At 54.7% G+C, this 15,048-nt stretch overlaps 1 protein-coding gene across 6 annotated transcripts in view; it reads right to left on the bottom strand.

The window, feature by feature from the left end:
* The window catches only part of Kcnh2 (potassium voltage-gated channel subfamily H member 2), a 31,071-nt gene that overhangs the window by 5,553 nt on the left and 10,470 nt on the right, over nucleotides 1-15,048 (bottom strand). For 2 of the 6 annotated variants that reach the window (XM_005087255.4, XM_040737104.1), the window contains exons 3-7: nucleotides 7,613-7,777; nucleotides 6,319-6,768; nucleotides 5,520-5,731; nucleotides 1,005-1,433; nucleotides 121-508 (exon numbers count right to left, since the gene is read on the bottom strand). In XM_005087255.4, the coding sequence (XP_005087312.1) occupies nucleotides 121-508; nucleotides 1,005-1,433; nucleotides 5,520-5,731; nucleotides 6,319-6,768; nucleotides 7,613-7,777 (1,644 nt within the window). Of the gene's footprint in view, nucleotides 1-120; nucleotides 509-1,004; nucleotides 1,434-3,701; nucleotides 4,064-5,519; nucleotides 5,732-6,318; nucleotides 6,769-7,612; nucleotides 7,778-8,858; nucleotides 9,216-11,413; nucleotides 11,566-15,048 lie in introns of those variants that run through there. The other 4 variants (XM_013126122.3, XM_040737106.1, XM_040737105.1 and 1 more) reach the window with 4 other exon arrangements.

Raw genomic sequence — 15,048 nt, 5'->3', positions numbered from 1 at the left:
TAGGAGGGGAAGAGGAGGGGGCAGGGAACTCTGATGGCCACTTTGCTCCATCCTAGGACTTTCCCTATCATTTCTACCCAGTCATGGCTCCGCCCCCACCCACCCCCAGGACGCACTCACAGCCAATGAGCATGACGCAGATGGAGAAGATCTTCTCGGAGTTGGTGTTGGGGGAGACATTGCCGAAGCCCACGCTGGTGAGGCTGCTGAAGGTGAAGTAGAGCGCTGTAACATACTTGTCCTTGATGGAGGGGCCGCCCAGGCCGCTGCTGTTGTAGGGCTTGCCGATCTGGTCGCCCAGGTTGTGCAGCCAGCCAATGCGTGAGTCCATGTGAGGCTGCTCCATGTTGCCAATGGCGTACCAGATGCAGGCCAACCAGTGCGCGATGAGCGCGAAGGTGCACATGAGCAGGAAGAGCACCGCTGCCCCGTACTCCGAGTAGCGGTCCAGCTTCCGCGCCACACGCACCAGCCGCAGCAGCCTGGCAGTCTTCAGCAGCCCGATCAGCTGGAGGAGGGGGCATGTTCAGTGTGAGGGCACGAGTAAGGCACACTGGCAGAGGGTGCAGAAGTGACCCCATAAAAGGCTTCTTCCTGGAAGCTCTCCCTGATAATGAAAGCCACCTGGTGGAAAGGGCCTCCCACGCTGCTCCCAGCACACGTGTAGTTATTCTAAATGCTAGCTTTAACACAAAGCGGTAAGTCTCCATGGTGAGAATGAGGAAACAGGGGCTCCAAAAAACCTGCAGTCACTCCAAGGTGCTAGGCCAGAATTCTAACTAGCTTTTGAGGGCACTTTTGTGTAAGTTAAAAAAAAAAAAAAACATCCCCCACTTTGGTAGACCAATTAGGAAAAAAGAGCCCCTTCCAGCTCCTTATGACACTGTAGTGAACGAGGACGGATTTGTCAGGGACCCAACCTTCCTATGCCGTATCCCTCCCTATCACCCTTCACCCCACCCAGTCCTGGCTCTTTTCTCCTGCCTGCCTGCTGTTAAGCCCACCTCCTCGGAACCAGAGCCAAAGATGAGCAGGTCGAAGGGGATGGCAGCCACCATGTCAATGAGGAACCAGCCCTTGAAGTAGTGGACAGCGATGCGGCCAGGATGGCTGACCACCTCCTCATTGGCGTTGACATAGGTAGTGCGGAAATTGATGAGGATATCCACAATGAACATGATGTCCACGATGAGGTCCACCACAGCCAGAGGCTGGCAGGCATAGCCACAGTCAGGGGTTTGGGAGCCATCCTCAGTCTCCTTCAGCAGGAAGGCAGCTGAGTAGGGTGTGAAGACGGCCGTGTAGATGACCAGCAGCAGAATGAGCCAGTCCCACACGGCCTTGAAGGGGCTGTAGTGCAGGATGGTCCAGCGGTGGATTCTTGGGGCCTGCAGCTTATACTCAGGCAGCACATCGGCTCCCAAGGACAGGACCTAGACAGGGAGGGAAGGGATGGACGATGAAGGAGGGTCATGGGACTTCACAGCAGAAGCTGGTGTCATCCTTACTGTGGCCAAGTAGAGCACATTTCTATCTGAGTGCTTGTCCTTCAGCCAAGTAGCTATAGCAACTGACTGGCTATCCTGGGACCTATGCACTACAGTTCCCAGAATGCCAACCAGCAGGGGGACATCCTGGCTGGCTCCACACAGTTCTTACTTGAATTTAAGTCATCATGTAGGAAGTCATAATATTGTTTCCCACCAGCAAAACAGGCCAGATCCTCAGACCATGCAATCTGCACCACACAATCTTGCCCCACAGCCCCAAAACCAAAACACACACACACACACACACACACACACACACACACACCCGTCTCAGTCCAGAATATGTTCCAAGGACTGCAGTTTCCAGCTGGGCAGTGAGCCCAGGAGCCAGAGTCCCACACATAAAACAGTCACTGCAGTCCCCTCTCAGCCTCACTTTATACCGCTTGTCCAAGGACGCCGCCAGTCACCATTCTCAGGCCTCCCTGAGGGGAGAAACCCTTTCCCTGCTGCTACTTTCTGTCAGGTCCCTCTCCACCCCACCCCAAAGAAGCCTCCCACACTCTTACAAAGGGACCCAGGGGACAGAGTATACAGAAGATGTACACCTGGGATGGCTCAGGGCACACATACTCAATCGTCAGGCAGAGGTGGCCCGCCATAGGGACAGGGACAACAAGCTGGGGAGAACTAGCTTTCCCAGGTGTCAGAAGCCCCCATGCACACCCAGTCCTTAGACTCCTTTGGTAGACATCTGACTCTGCCAATCCCCGGCCAGTCTTGGACCCTGCTATCCCTGCAGCCACACTCTAGGTTTTCCCCAAACCCAGAGTTTTTGGCCCTGTCGAAGAAGCACTGAACCCCCACAGCGCCAGGCCTCTGAGCCCAGTGAAGCCCTAAAGACTACCATTCAAGCCCATCTACATAGGTGGGCTATTTAGAGAACATCTTAGGGAAAGGAGCTGGTAAGAAAGATGGGTCTTGGGGAGGAGTTTGGCCACCCTAGGATTGACAAAGACTTCAGAGAAACCAGATTGGGCAGGAATGAGCACCAAAGCCCTGGTCAATGGAGGACCCTAGGTCTGCCCTGTCTTCATCCTTAGGGCTTGTTCATTAAAATATAGGGTTAATGTACATGAGGTCAGTGACCTTTCAGGCATCAAAAAGAACAGGCCAGGACCCCACAGACAAGGAACAAAAGGAGGTAGCTGTCACTCCATAGGACCCTGTCTGTGTCGAGTGGTTAGGCCTGAGGAGCTATGCTGGACCACCCCCGACAGAGGCGCCCGTCTCCCAGGTCTGCCCCAACTCCAGAGCACATTTGCTTTCATATATACAAGAAGTCTAGAGCGCAAGGCCCAAAACTGCTAACATAATCTACCCAAGGGCCAGTCCCATCTCTGAAACCCCTGGCTGACCACATGGCCTCAGGGCACGGCTACAATCCCTGTGACCTGCTGTCTATGGAAGACTGACTCAACCTTGGATCTTCACCTTGGGAGGGAAAACTCTCACCTGTGCCTGTTCCCCAGCAGGGAGGAGCACATGAGCCCAAACAGAGGGAGTTGGGGACAGCAGTGGCAGTGGCAGGGGTGGGATTCTCAGAGTCACACAGAGCTGCCTCCAGGTTCTAAAGCAGGAGAGTCAGTAGGGCAGAGAGGTGGCTCGTAGGAGGCATCACCAGCCAAGGGGACAACGGCTCAGGATGCCCTAAAGAGGTGAACCAACGCCTCAGCTCAGGGTGCCCGCGTTGTCCATCAAGCAACCTCTGACCCCTACTCTCCTGAGACTCCAGCCTCCAGAATCCCAGGAGTAAGCCAAGCCTCCAAAGCATACCACAAGCTCCCAGAGTGGGGAGCCCCAGCACCTGGGTCAGGTCTAACTGAGGCCTGGCGGCTCCTTGTCCCCCTCCGTCTCCCACCATCCTCTCTGGATGCCTATCTGCTTCCTGGTATCTCTCTCCCTTTATATTATGAACTAGAAGTCTGTGGGCCACAGAAGCCATAGGAAAGGGGTTGCCAAGGTGAGGGAAACCCTGGGAACCTAGCCAGCGGCCAAGGAGAGCAATGAGGAGCTCAGCGGTGGGCCACCCTGAAGAACACAGGGTTCCCATCTGCCCTGCTTCTCAGAAGCCCTCTCCCCAACAGCAGCCAGATCCCTCAGGGTCACACCCACCCAAGAAAAGGACACGGTGCTGAAGGGATCACCTACCTCCTGGGCCACCAGGCTGGAGATGCGCACTGCCCGCCTCACCCGGCCTTTCTGGGCCCTGGGCTGCAGAGCCCCTGTCCTGCTCTCCTTCCCTGCTGGGACCGCCATGGAGGACTTGACTCCCCCCCAGCCTGACTGTCCTAGGGCCCCAGGGCCCGATCAGTGTCTCACTTGTGCCCCAACAGCAGTCCCAGCCCAGGCTGCCAGCCCAAGGCTGGCCGACTGGCAGCCAGGACCGCCTCTGGCATGAAGCCAGAATGGCTGGGCTAGGCCCTGGGGCTGGGGTCACCTGAGCGGTAAGTATGGACAGCTGCCTGCTTGGCTCTTGCTGCACATGGCCCCTTGGTGTGGGCCCCCCACTACTAGGGTGCTGTGCTCTGCCCGCCCGCCGCCAGCCCAGCAGCCGCCGTGGGAAGCGCAGCTCCTCTGCCGGCCGGCCCCTCCTCCTCTCAGGGTCCCACCCCCACTCCGCCACCCTGCCCCCCACACTACCCCCGCCCAGCCCGTGCCCGCCCTCTGCCCGGTGCCCGGCCAGCAGCCCCCCTCCCTCGCAGCCCGCTCTAGGCTCCTGCTGCAGCCGCTCCCGCAGACCTAGCCCCTCCCCCTCCACCCGGCAGCCTGGCCTGTCACCGCAGATTAATGGTCTCCCCGACACCCCCGCCCCGCCAGTCCAGTGCCGAGCCAGCCACAGTCAGGCAGAGACACCCAGAGATGGAGAGACGCCAGGTGCCTGGCAGGGGCACCACACGCAGTCACACAGAGACCCACACACCGGAGGCTCTTGCACTTAAGCGCCCAGGAACAAGGCAGATCCCAGGCACCCAGGTGGGAAAACAGAGGTAGGAACAGAGGGAGAAGGGTGAGCCAGATAAGGGCTATGGGTGAGAGGTATGTTCTGGGCAAAGGGGCAGGAGACCTGGCATGAACCCAGAGAGCCAGAGGCATGGGAGTACGGCCAGAAGGCTGGCCAAGGAAGCCCAGAGCTGGGTGGCTCTCTCACAGGGCAGCTGCTACCGGGAAGGGTCCCCTCCTCTCCTGGGACTCTCACTGCTGAGACCTCACTACTACCAAGATGGAAGGAAGGAGCTGTAGTTGAGTAGGAAGCAGAGAAGCTGTAACCACCTCACTGCTAGGAGGGACTCGAAGAGCAGAGGAGCCCTAAGGCACAGAGATCAAAAGCTGCTGTTTTCTGGGCAAGGGTACAGGGACTTGATCCCTTGACAGCTTTCTACCCATCACCAGCACTTCCTGCCCATCACAAGAAAGAAATCCTTCTCCCCAACACTAGGGGTGACACGGAAGGCACCCCTGAGCTACCTGGACCACCCTGACCTACAAGAATCAAGGCCTTCCTGATCTTTGTGTATTCGGTCTTTTCCAGCTGAGGCCCTCTCCTGTTGCCCAGTGACCTCCACAAACACACCCTTCCTGTCCTCTGGCTGCCTTCTCTCACCCACCACAGCCTCCCCAGTCCCCTAGTTTCACACTGTACCCCGGAGTGACACACCCCATCTACTGGTCATCCACACCTGCCCACGCTAAAGGCCTCCTCCCTCCCTTTCCACCATCCTCTCTCTCCAAGCCTTCTCATCTCCAACTGTCTTCATGTATCCCAGCTCAGGCATCACCAGCTGCCAGAACAGCCTCGCCTCCCTTACTGACTAGCTGCCCTTCAAGATCCACACTGACCACAACCTTGGCCCTGCTCACCGACTCCAGCTCCTCCAAGATGAGCAGAGAACCATGCACTTGGACACCTACCTGGGTGACCTTCTCAGTGACATTGATGAGCAGAGAACCATGCACTTGGACACCTACCTGGGTGACCTTCTCAGTGACATTGTGGGTCCGCTCTTTTATCTTGGGAGCTATAATTTCCCGGTCACTGGTGGGTGAAGCCAGGAAAGGGTCGCCTTTGAGGTCCACAAAGTTGAGGGTGATTTGGGGAATCTTGCTAATGGTGCGGTAGCGCACGAGGTCCGAATCTGAGGTGGAGTTAAGCAGGCCACTGCGCAGGGGGTGCATGGCCCCTGGGATGGAGAGACAACGCTTGGTCAGATGGACAGGCCAGGGGCTGATAGGAAGCCAGGCCATTGACACAAAGATACAATGAGACCGAGACAGTAGATAGTAAGCAGTGGGGTAGCTCAGGACACCCATGGAAACATGTCCCCTCTGAGTTTTAAGGAAGTATGCCACCATGAGGGGAAGACAGAAGAAAGGATCTGATAGTGTCAGGGGCCTCTGAATCTCTCTTGTCTCTCAGTTCCATGGCCATCCCTGTTCCAGGATGTCCTGGGACAGCCAGACCCTTGGGCCAGCAAGAGTTCTGTGAGTGGAAGAATGTAATGGGATGAATGGGTATTTAATAGAGTAAAAGGCCACTTAATGAGATTAAATAAGTACTTAATGGGATTTCCATCTCCCAGACTCCCAGGCACCTAGGAGGTAGGAGAGAGAGGAAATGGTGGGCCTGGGTCAGGGAAGGCTTGCCAGACAGGCAGGAAGCAAGGGGCTGGAGTAGAGAGAGGAAATGGTGGGTCTGGGTCAGGGAAGGCTTGCCAGACAGGCAGGAAGCAAGGGGCTGGAGTAGGGGCTCCCAGGCCTGCGCCCTCACCGGTGCTAGCATGACGGGGTGGAGGGGGCATTGCCCCAGCACGCATCGCCTCGATGTCATCTGCTGAGGATGCCCGGCGCACACTAGCACAGCTCTCTCGGGAGCGTGTCCGGGCCAGGCTGCAGCTGGAACCTGAAGCATCAGGATTGAGGCTTTGAGCTCTTGGTGATGGGCGAGGGCCTCGGACACTGGCCCCTGGTGAAGCAGACCCGGGGCCCACCAGAGCACGCCTCTCTTCTGCAGGCCCCAGCCCTGCCACATGGTTGTCCATGGCAGACACCTCATCCAGCGCCAGGGACTCACTGCTGGGTGCTGCAGGCGTGAGGTCCACGTCCACCACCACTGCCCCAGGGGCTCCAGCACTGCCCATGCTTCCTGTCCGCACCGATGATTCCCTGGCAGTCAGCGCCAACAAGGCAGGCAGCTTCAGGCGGAAAGTCTTGGCTCGACCTGTGGGGGAAGGGAGGCCTGTGGAGTGAGGGTTACCAAAAAGCACGGGAGGCCCTGACAGTGGAAGACCCTCACGTCACTCCACACACAGTACTCGGTTCCCAAAACCAGATGACTCTATCTGAAACTAGTCACCAACTGCCCTTTCCACCACAGGAAAACAGACTCCATGATTCCCCAACTGCACTCGTCGGGACAGTAACACAGAGACTGATCTTTGCCTTGAGTGGATCACTAAAGGCACACAGTAAATGGGGAGGGATGCCAAAGGGTCTCTCCCATTCCCTGCCACCTGTCAGCTGGCATCCATAGGGCTAGTATCACTAAAACCCAAGAGGTGAGTTTTGTTGTTTTATTTAAACCCAAAACATGCCACCCGGGGAAAGCAGAGGATCTGAACCTTTGGGCTAACCGGAGGGAATGCTTACAGTGAAGGCCAGCATGTCTTCCCACCCCATCCTCTCCTCCATTCACCTCCACTCTTGGGACTTGGCCAGACCACAGAAAAGCTGAGTCCACGAGATGGAGCTTTCCAGTGAGCCCGCAGCTGGTGCTGCTTAAGCAAGCACTTATTATTCCTCCAGGGTGTTGGGAGAGGAGCCAGGCGGGAGGTGAGGCTAGAAAGCATGTGCTCTGCCTGAACGACTGTGACTTCGGGCCCTGCTGCTGCGCAGGTGCTCGTCCACCTTGGTCCGGGTGGGACTGACCAGGTCATCCGTTCCTGGCTGCTCTTGCGCCGCACACCTGCACACTCCTTCCCTTCCCACAGAGCAAGGGTCACGGGCAGCTCAGGGAAGCACCACCAAGCATTCCTGAGCTGGCCCAGGAGTTTGGGGGCACTTACCAGAGGCCAGCCAGCCGGTGGGGGCCCCCCTGTGATTGCTGTCACGAGCTGGGGACCCTACCATGTCCTTTTCCATCACTACTTCAAAGTTGAGGATGAACATGATGACAGCCCCGTCCTCATTCTTCACGGGCACCACATCCACCAGACACAGGAAGCAGCTCCCTGCAGAGTAGGGGGGGAGGGGCCATGGGGACACTAGACCCTCCTCCCCGCGTGGGTAGGAAAGAGGAAGGACCTGTGAACCCAAAGAATCCGTCTACTTCTACCACCCATCTCATTTCTCAGCCTCTCTCCCTCTGTTCAACTTCTCTCTCTGCTGTGATCCTTTCTTCCTCCGTGTTTCATCTATACCCCCATCTTTTCAATGTACCCTTGCTTTGCCCTCCTTCAAGGGTCATGGCTCCATGGTTCAGTCCAGAATCTCTGGGCTCCAGCGGCAGCACTGCTGCTAAGTGATATATACATCTTTAAAACATCTCTGGGCCTCATTTTCCTCACCTACAGAATGGAACAGTGGTGACTCTTAAGCTTGTATTAGCAAGTCTGGCTTGTGGACTGCTTGGCTACTCTATCTGCCTTGCCTCTGTTCTCTTTAGGTTAGTTCCCAGACATTGTGTAGATCCACAAGATAAAAAGGCAACTTAATATCAAGAGTTTCAAAAACTTTGGCATTTTGGGACTACCAGTTCCCAGTCTTCTGTGCATGCAGGTCTGAGAAGTACTAACATGAGATTGTCCTTCATCTTCTGACTGGCTCCTCCTCTCCTTCCCCCAGAGTCCCTGGAGCACGGCGGACCAGCCTTCTAGTTCCCTTGGGTTCTCTGAGGAACACACAGTCCAATGCCCTCTATGGTGATTTCTGAACTGAGGTGGACTCAGAGTGAGTGCCCCTGCCAGGGCCAACATAAGAATCCCACCTGCAGGAAGTCCTCCTTGGTGAATCAGAAGGGCACAATGGCGGCCTGGCCCTCGCACAGAGAGAGACCCGGACAGGTTGTTGTCTCCTGTCTCCCATCACCCAGGATTCCCTCTGCTCATCTAGCTTCGCTCCCCCCAGTGGTCACATCCCTTCTGAAGGGCCCAACACCTACAGTGACCAGCACGCGCTGGAAGTCAGAGGGGAACTGTGGTGTCAGTGCTTCAGCCAGTGACATGGAGGAAAAGGAAGAAGGGGGCTAGGAAAGAAGGCAAGAGTCACATGGACTCAGGAGAGCCCTATCAAACCAGCCTCTGCCTCCCTTACCTCTATGCTCTGGAACCTCCCTGGGCTGGTCTCTGCTCTCTACCCTCCCATTAGCCTGCTCCCTGGCCCAGGTGTGCAGGAGGGGTGGTGACCGGAGTCAAGGGAAGGATGGGACCTGGAGCTCCCGCGATGCTGCCAGGCTGCCTGAGGAGTGAGAAACCCAGCTGCAGGAGGGTGGAAGCTGTGGCTAAGCCTGCCAGCTGTGAGAGGCAGGCTCTGGCCAACCACAGTGCAGACACGCTGGGGAGGTGCCTGAGACCACAGCACACAAGTGATTCCTGCAGCTGGAGGGTCTCCAGTGAAATGAGAGACTTCAAAGCCCACCCATACAAACTGGTACAGCGCTGAGGGCAAGACCCAGAAGGAGGCCCTCAGGAGCTCCCTGCCCCACTCAAGACCCCTGCACTCCCCATAGCCAGAGCCCTCCTGCCCCTGCCCGAGGGCCCTGAGCTCAGGAGCTCTGCCTGGGCATCCCTTTAGCAGCTGCTCTAGTCCCCTGACCTCCGGCCTCTGACACACAGCTGTGGTGTTGAAGCTGCATGGGAGGGGTGCCTGGGCCCAGCTGGAGGCCGTTTGGCACCCAGACAGCCAGCCTGGAGTTTATGCCCTAATATGGTGATGGCCGGCAGCGGCCTGAGCAGGAACTGGTCTCCTCAGGACTATGGAGAGGCAGGAGACCAAGATACCATGGCCTGGGAGACCCCAGCACATACCCTCAAGAGTCCCAGAGATCTAGGCTCCAAGCCACTATGCTCACTGGGACATGTATCAAAGAAGCTGGAGTCTAGAACCAAGATGAATCTGGGTCTTCCAGATGACTTAGGGGGCTCTGTCCCTAAAAGGGGCCAAGTATTCTGATGTGGAGTCTTCAGCGCTCACCCCTACTTCAGCCAGACTATTCAGGAAGAGAAACTGCGTAGCCTACTTCTCAGATGCTACTTCACACCAGAGCATCTTGGATGGTGATCCCAGGTCCCTGCATCTCAAAATAACTGTTTTTAATTCTCCCAGCAAGAAACTTCAAGATATGCCTCCTCTCATAGGACAAGCCTGCTTCCCACTTCCAGACACAGACACAGAACCCTGACACTCCTCCTTTGCTGACATTCAAGGAATTTTTCTTTTCAAATATCCTGTCAAAGGTCTTATTGCTCCAAAAATGTGACACCCCCCCCACCTCCAGCCCTATCTGATCACTGAGGGAAACAGAGATTGGGGGTACCATGCATGGAAACAAAGAAAGCTGAAGACTAAGCATGCTCTGGGCTCTTCTCACTTACCAAGCTGACCAAGTCTTACATGACCTAACATATCTCCAACCCAACTCTTTGGCCAGGCCTGCCCATAGGACCCCATCCTGTAGTTGGCTAGATGTATTGAGGGAGTTCCTGAGGGTAAGAGAAGGCTAACCATGTTGGGGACAGGGCCCACAGATGGCTGAAGCTAGGTCCTACACAGAACAGATAGCCTGTAGTCAGTTTAGGCAGTCAGCTTCCCAGCAGAGAAGAAAAGTTGTGAGCAAGTGGCTGGGCTGTCCCCAGGGGGCCTGGGATACTGCCTATCTACCCAGCTTCTACGCAGCCTCAGGACCCCAGACACTACTCTGTTCCTCCCTCCCTCCCACTCTATTTGGGATCCAACCAGCAATCCAGCTCATCCAAGGAAGAGGCAGCCTCAAGGCGGGCCCCTGGGCCAGAGCTAGGCAAGGCTGCAGTTCCGCCCAGCACCACTGTGTGGCAGGCACTGCCCATATTCAAAAGGATGGGACTAGGGGATGCTGAAAGGGGACAAGCAGGGAGTCTAGTCTGACTCATCCTCTTTCTCAAAGAGGAGGTGGCACAAGCTGTGGGCCAGTCACCTTACAAAATGCTTGTCTGTCATACAAGGTTGATCACACCTACTCCACAGGGCCAAAGTCTGGATGAAATGACATAGCATATGACAGGCTTGGAGCCTGGCCTAAGGAGAGCTCTGCATATTCAGAAGAAAGATGAACCTTAGCAATTGGCCCCTGGGATAGTCTGACTTAAAAGACTAACAGCAAAGCACACCTTTAGCCCCCCAGCTCCAGCCAGGGTTCAGAGCCCCCATATTGGGTGACAAGCCTCCCTGCTCAGTCTATGCCTGTCCTTGGTCCCTCGGGATAGAAATAAATACAGGGTTGGCAAGCATGCTGGAAATTATATACCTACAGAAACTGGTAGAGCCTTTTGTCTTGATGACCCAGGCCAGCTAGTCTCCCAGCAGCCCTCAGAGGTCACGCTGCTCACTGTGGGTCATTAAGAGAGGAGGCAATGGGAGGGACTCTGGTGCAGCAGGCTCAGCTCATTCAGACTGCAAACCCTGGCTTGCTTGCATTTGGTGCCAGGTCACACTAACGGGCCCACTTTGGAGTGGCATTACCCTGCCTGGTATCCTCACTCACCTCGGGCAGGCACCCATTCTGTGCATCAAAACCTAGTTTCCCAACTATGGGTGTCTCTGGCCCAGGCCTGCCTTAGCTGGAGCAGATGACCTGAGCAGCCTTGGGTGAGTTGGTGAGGTCAGAATCTCACCTGGCACACCTGTACAGGAGCAGGCTTTGTGGCTTCACCATCACCCCATGGTCTCATGCCAGCACACGTGAAGCATCTGGGGCAACATGACCAAGAAGATGTCCCTTGTGCCTACTCTGACTGAGCCAGGTGTTCAACGGGACCCTAATTTGGCATCTGGACAAGATAGAGAAAGGAAAAACAAACGAAACAGTGGATGTGCCCTGGGAAACTCTGCCCCAACAGTCAGGAGACTGAACCCTTGCTGTGTGGCTGCACACAGACCCACCTCTCTGAGCTTGGGCTCTCTATGGGTACCACAGGGACAAGTGATTCCTGCTCTGGGAGCCAGATGAGGTGACAGATGGCCTCATAGAAGCATCTGGAGCTGTAATGAGGCAGAGTAGCAGGTCCCTGCAGGGAAGGTGACCTCTAGCACCCTCATCCTGGTCGCCTCCCCTGCCCCACTCGAAGCAGGAGGAGCTGTGCCAAAATGAGCCCAAAGTCACACTGAGGGCAGGAGCTGAGGCTGCAGTTGGCCCTGTCCGCCCCCCAGGCAGAGGCTGTCTCCGGAGGAGCAGCCCAGGGCTGTGCAGTGTCAGGTTATATTTAGCCTGGTGGCGGCGACAGGAAGATGCAGCAGGAGCCGCTTCTGGCCAAGGGCCACCGTGTCGCTAACACCACTCTCATGGACAACCAGGGGGGCTAGGAAAGGCCAGGGATATTGCAAGCTTAAGGGACAGGATGGGGGAGTCAATGAGTGTGTCCCCAGGTGATAGCATGTGTGTGTATGTATCAGAGAACGACCAATCCTAGGCTCCTGAGTCCAGGAACTGAGCTATACAGGGTCCTAGAGTACTCCCTGACAGGCAGGTTTGGGAAGCCACAAGCCAGACTCAAAATCTCAAAGAAACATCACTTCCAGGCACACTTCTCCACCACCCTTGCAACCAGAACCTGCCAATAATTTCTGTAGAGGTCAGGGCCTCTGTGGGCATCTAACTTCCTGCTAAAAGCAACGGCCTATAGCATGCTTAAGCCATCTCCTCAGACCACAACTTCTCAAAAGACAACCTTCATTCAAGAAAGTTCAAGCTGGCTGCGCTCCAGGATCCTAGGGCCATGCCACCTCTTGGCTTATAAGTGAGAGTGATACCCTCTGTCTTAAGAAGGTAAGACAAGTAAGCCCCTGAGAGAGAACTCAGCGGATAAAGGTGCCTGCCACCAAGTCTGACAACCTGAGTTTGATCCCAGGAACCCAACATGATGGAAGGAGAGAAGTGACTCCTTCGAGCTGTCCTCTGACCTCCACACACACACACACACACACACACACACACACACACACACACACACACTCACACAAACACACTCACACACTCACACACACCACACGCACACACTCTCTAAAAAGACAGAACTCAGACAACACCACACCCTTTGAAGAGGGTGTGTCCACAAGCTGGCTTGAGGGGTGAGCATCCCCACCCTAGTATTGGGACCTGCACCGGAGAGACTGCAGGTGTATAGTGCATAGCTTTTGGAGGTCCCCTAATGACCTGAGGTTTGAGTCAGTGTGGACACACTGAGTCCCTACCTCTCACCTCCCTTCTAGATCCAAAGACACTTCCCACTCTTTCAATACAGGACCCCCACATTCCTGGGTGTGAACAGACAGAGTCCCCAAGGGAATTCAGGTGTGTTTTCCCAAAGCAATATTACATTTGGTCACTAGTACTACCAAACAAGATGGTGCTTGGAACCTAAGTAAACCAAGTCAGCTGTGCAATTTCTGAACCTATGACCCTGACCCCTGTATCTGCAGCTGTCACAGGACATCAGGGGTACAGATCTGTCACTGTACATCAGAGGGACAATCCTAGGGTCCCTATCCTCTTCTGGGGCTCTGTAAGTGCCTGCAATTGTCCTCCATGTTGGCTTATTACAGCCTGGAGAGCTGTAATAAGACTCTGCCGTTGGTCTCCGAGCAGGCACAGCTGTTTGATCACTAAGTCGAGAGGAGGATTCCTCTGGCTTGCTCTCTCTCAGGACACTGTGAAACACCCATAGCAAATACACTTGTCAGTAAAGGTCTCCTTAAAAGTCAAGTGGCACATTCAAGAATAGAAACATACGACCATGACACACACACACATGATATCTGGCTTTATGTGCAAGGTACAGAGTCATCTCCCCAGAGAACCAACAAAGTCAACAGATGAACACCAAAAACACCACTTAGTAGAGTCAGAAAACAAGATGGCACCAGCACAGTAGCCCGCACCTGCTACCCTAGCACTAAAAGTTGGCCTTGGCTTCATAGTGAGTTTGAGCCTTCATAGGGAGGAGCCAGCAAAAGGGCTTATGGGTAAAAGCTCTTGCTGTGCAAGCATAATGAGCTGAGTCTGATCCCCAGAAGCAACGATGGAAAGAGAGCCAACTCCCCCATTTGCCTTCTGGCCTCTGCACAAGCACCCGGTGTAGCCAAACATAGTCATAGTTACACACATAAGTAACTTTTAAATTATTTTCCCTTTTTTCCTTATCTCTGCGTTATGTGGATACACATGTGGCATGGTGTGCATGTTAAAGTCAGCCTCCGATTTGTCTTGTCACCGCACACACCAGGCTAGCTGGCTCATGAGCGACCCAGGACTCTCCTGTCTCCGCTTCCCATTTTACCTAGAAACAGGGGTTACAGTCACACACTGCTGTGCCCAGCTTTCATGTGGGTTCTGGGGATTCAAACTCAGGTTCTCACACTTTTCCAGCAAGCTCTTTATCCACTGAGCCACAGAGCCTCTTTTTCAGTGACAATGATGAGGGAGAAGCTGAGGTTGACCAAGAAGCACAGGAGAGAAAACAAACTTTAGAGCAATGACGTACATGGAAACGAGGCAGCCCAGGGAGAGATGGTCCAGGATCTCACTGAAACTCACAAAGCTGTTAATGCTTCTAACTAACCTACAAGACCAAACCTAACTGTGACTGAGGTTCTGGTGAAACCACCATGTAGTACACACTTGTTATCTGCACATGCAGAAGGCAGAAGCAGGAGACTGAGTTCCAAGCCAGCCTAGGAAGTAGAGAGAGACACTGACTCAATAAAATAAAATGAAAATAAAGAAGGAAAAAATCCAGGTATGGCTTGCTATTATCCAGACCCATGGAAGGCTAAGGCAGTGGGATTGCTACAGTTCAAGATGAGCTGAGCTACTAAATACACAGTGAGTCCCACGCTACAGAATAAGGTCTTATCTAACAAATAAACAAACCATTTCTTAAGTTCAAAAAGCGGGAAACTGCATCTTTTTGACTACTGAGACACAGCAAACAGCAGTGTTGTGCTTGTTGCTGTTTTACAGACTCTAATGAACAAACTGGAAGATATTTGGGGCAGAGTGCAACGTTCAGAGGTAGATCCACGGTTATACAGTAAAGTGACCTATGCTGAAGGTGCCCCACAAAGCAATGGAAAAAACAGACTGGATGTGTTGGGAAAGTTGGCTCCTTAAATGGAAAAAAGTACAACTTGATCCTTACTGGACACTACATCCAGGGAGGGCTCAGGGTGGATCCAACGCCCAACTGAGGAAGGTGAGACCACGGAGCCGGTGGAGGGAGGTGGACCTGTGGAACCTCTTAGCCTTTGCATG

This window comes from Mesocricetus auratus, unplaced genomic scaffold, assembly GCF_017639785.1.
Source record: "Mesocricetus auratus isolate SY011 unplaced genomic scaffold, BCM_Maur_2.0 Super-Scaffold_100676, whole genome shotgun sequence".
In the NCBI taxonomy this organism is placed as follows: domain Eukaryota; kingdom Metazoa; phylum Chordata; class Mammalia; order Rodentia; family Cricetidae; genus Mesocricetus; species Mesocricetus auratus.
This window is presented reverse-complemented; position numbering and strand designations above follow the sequence as displayed.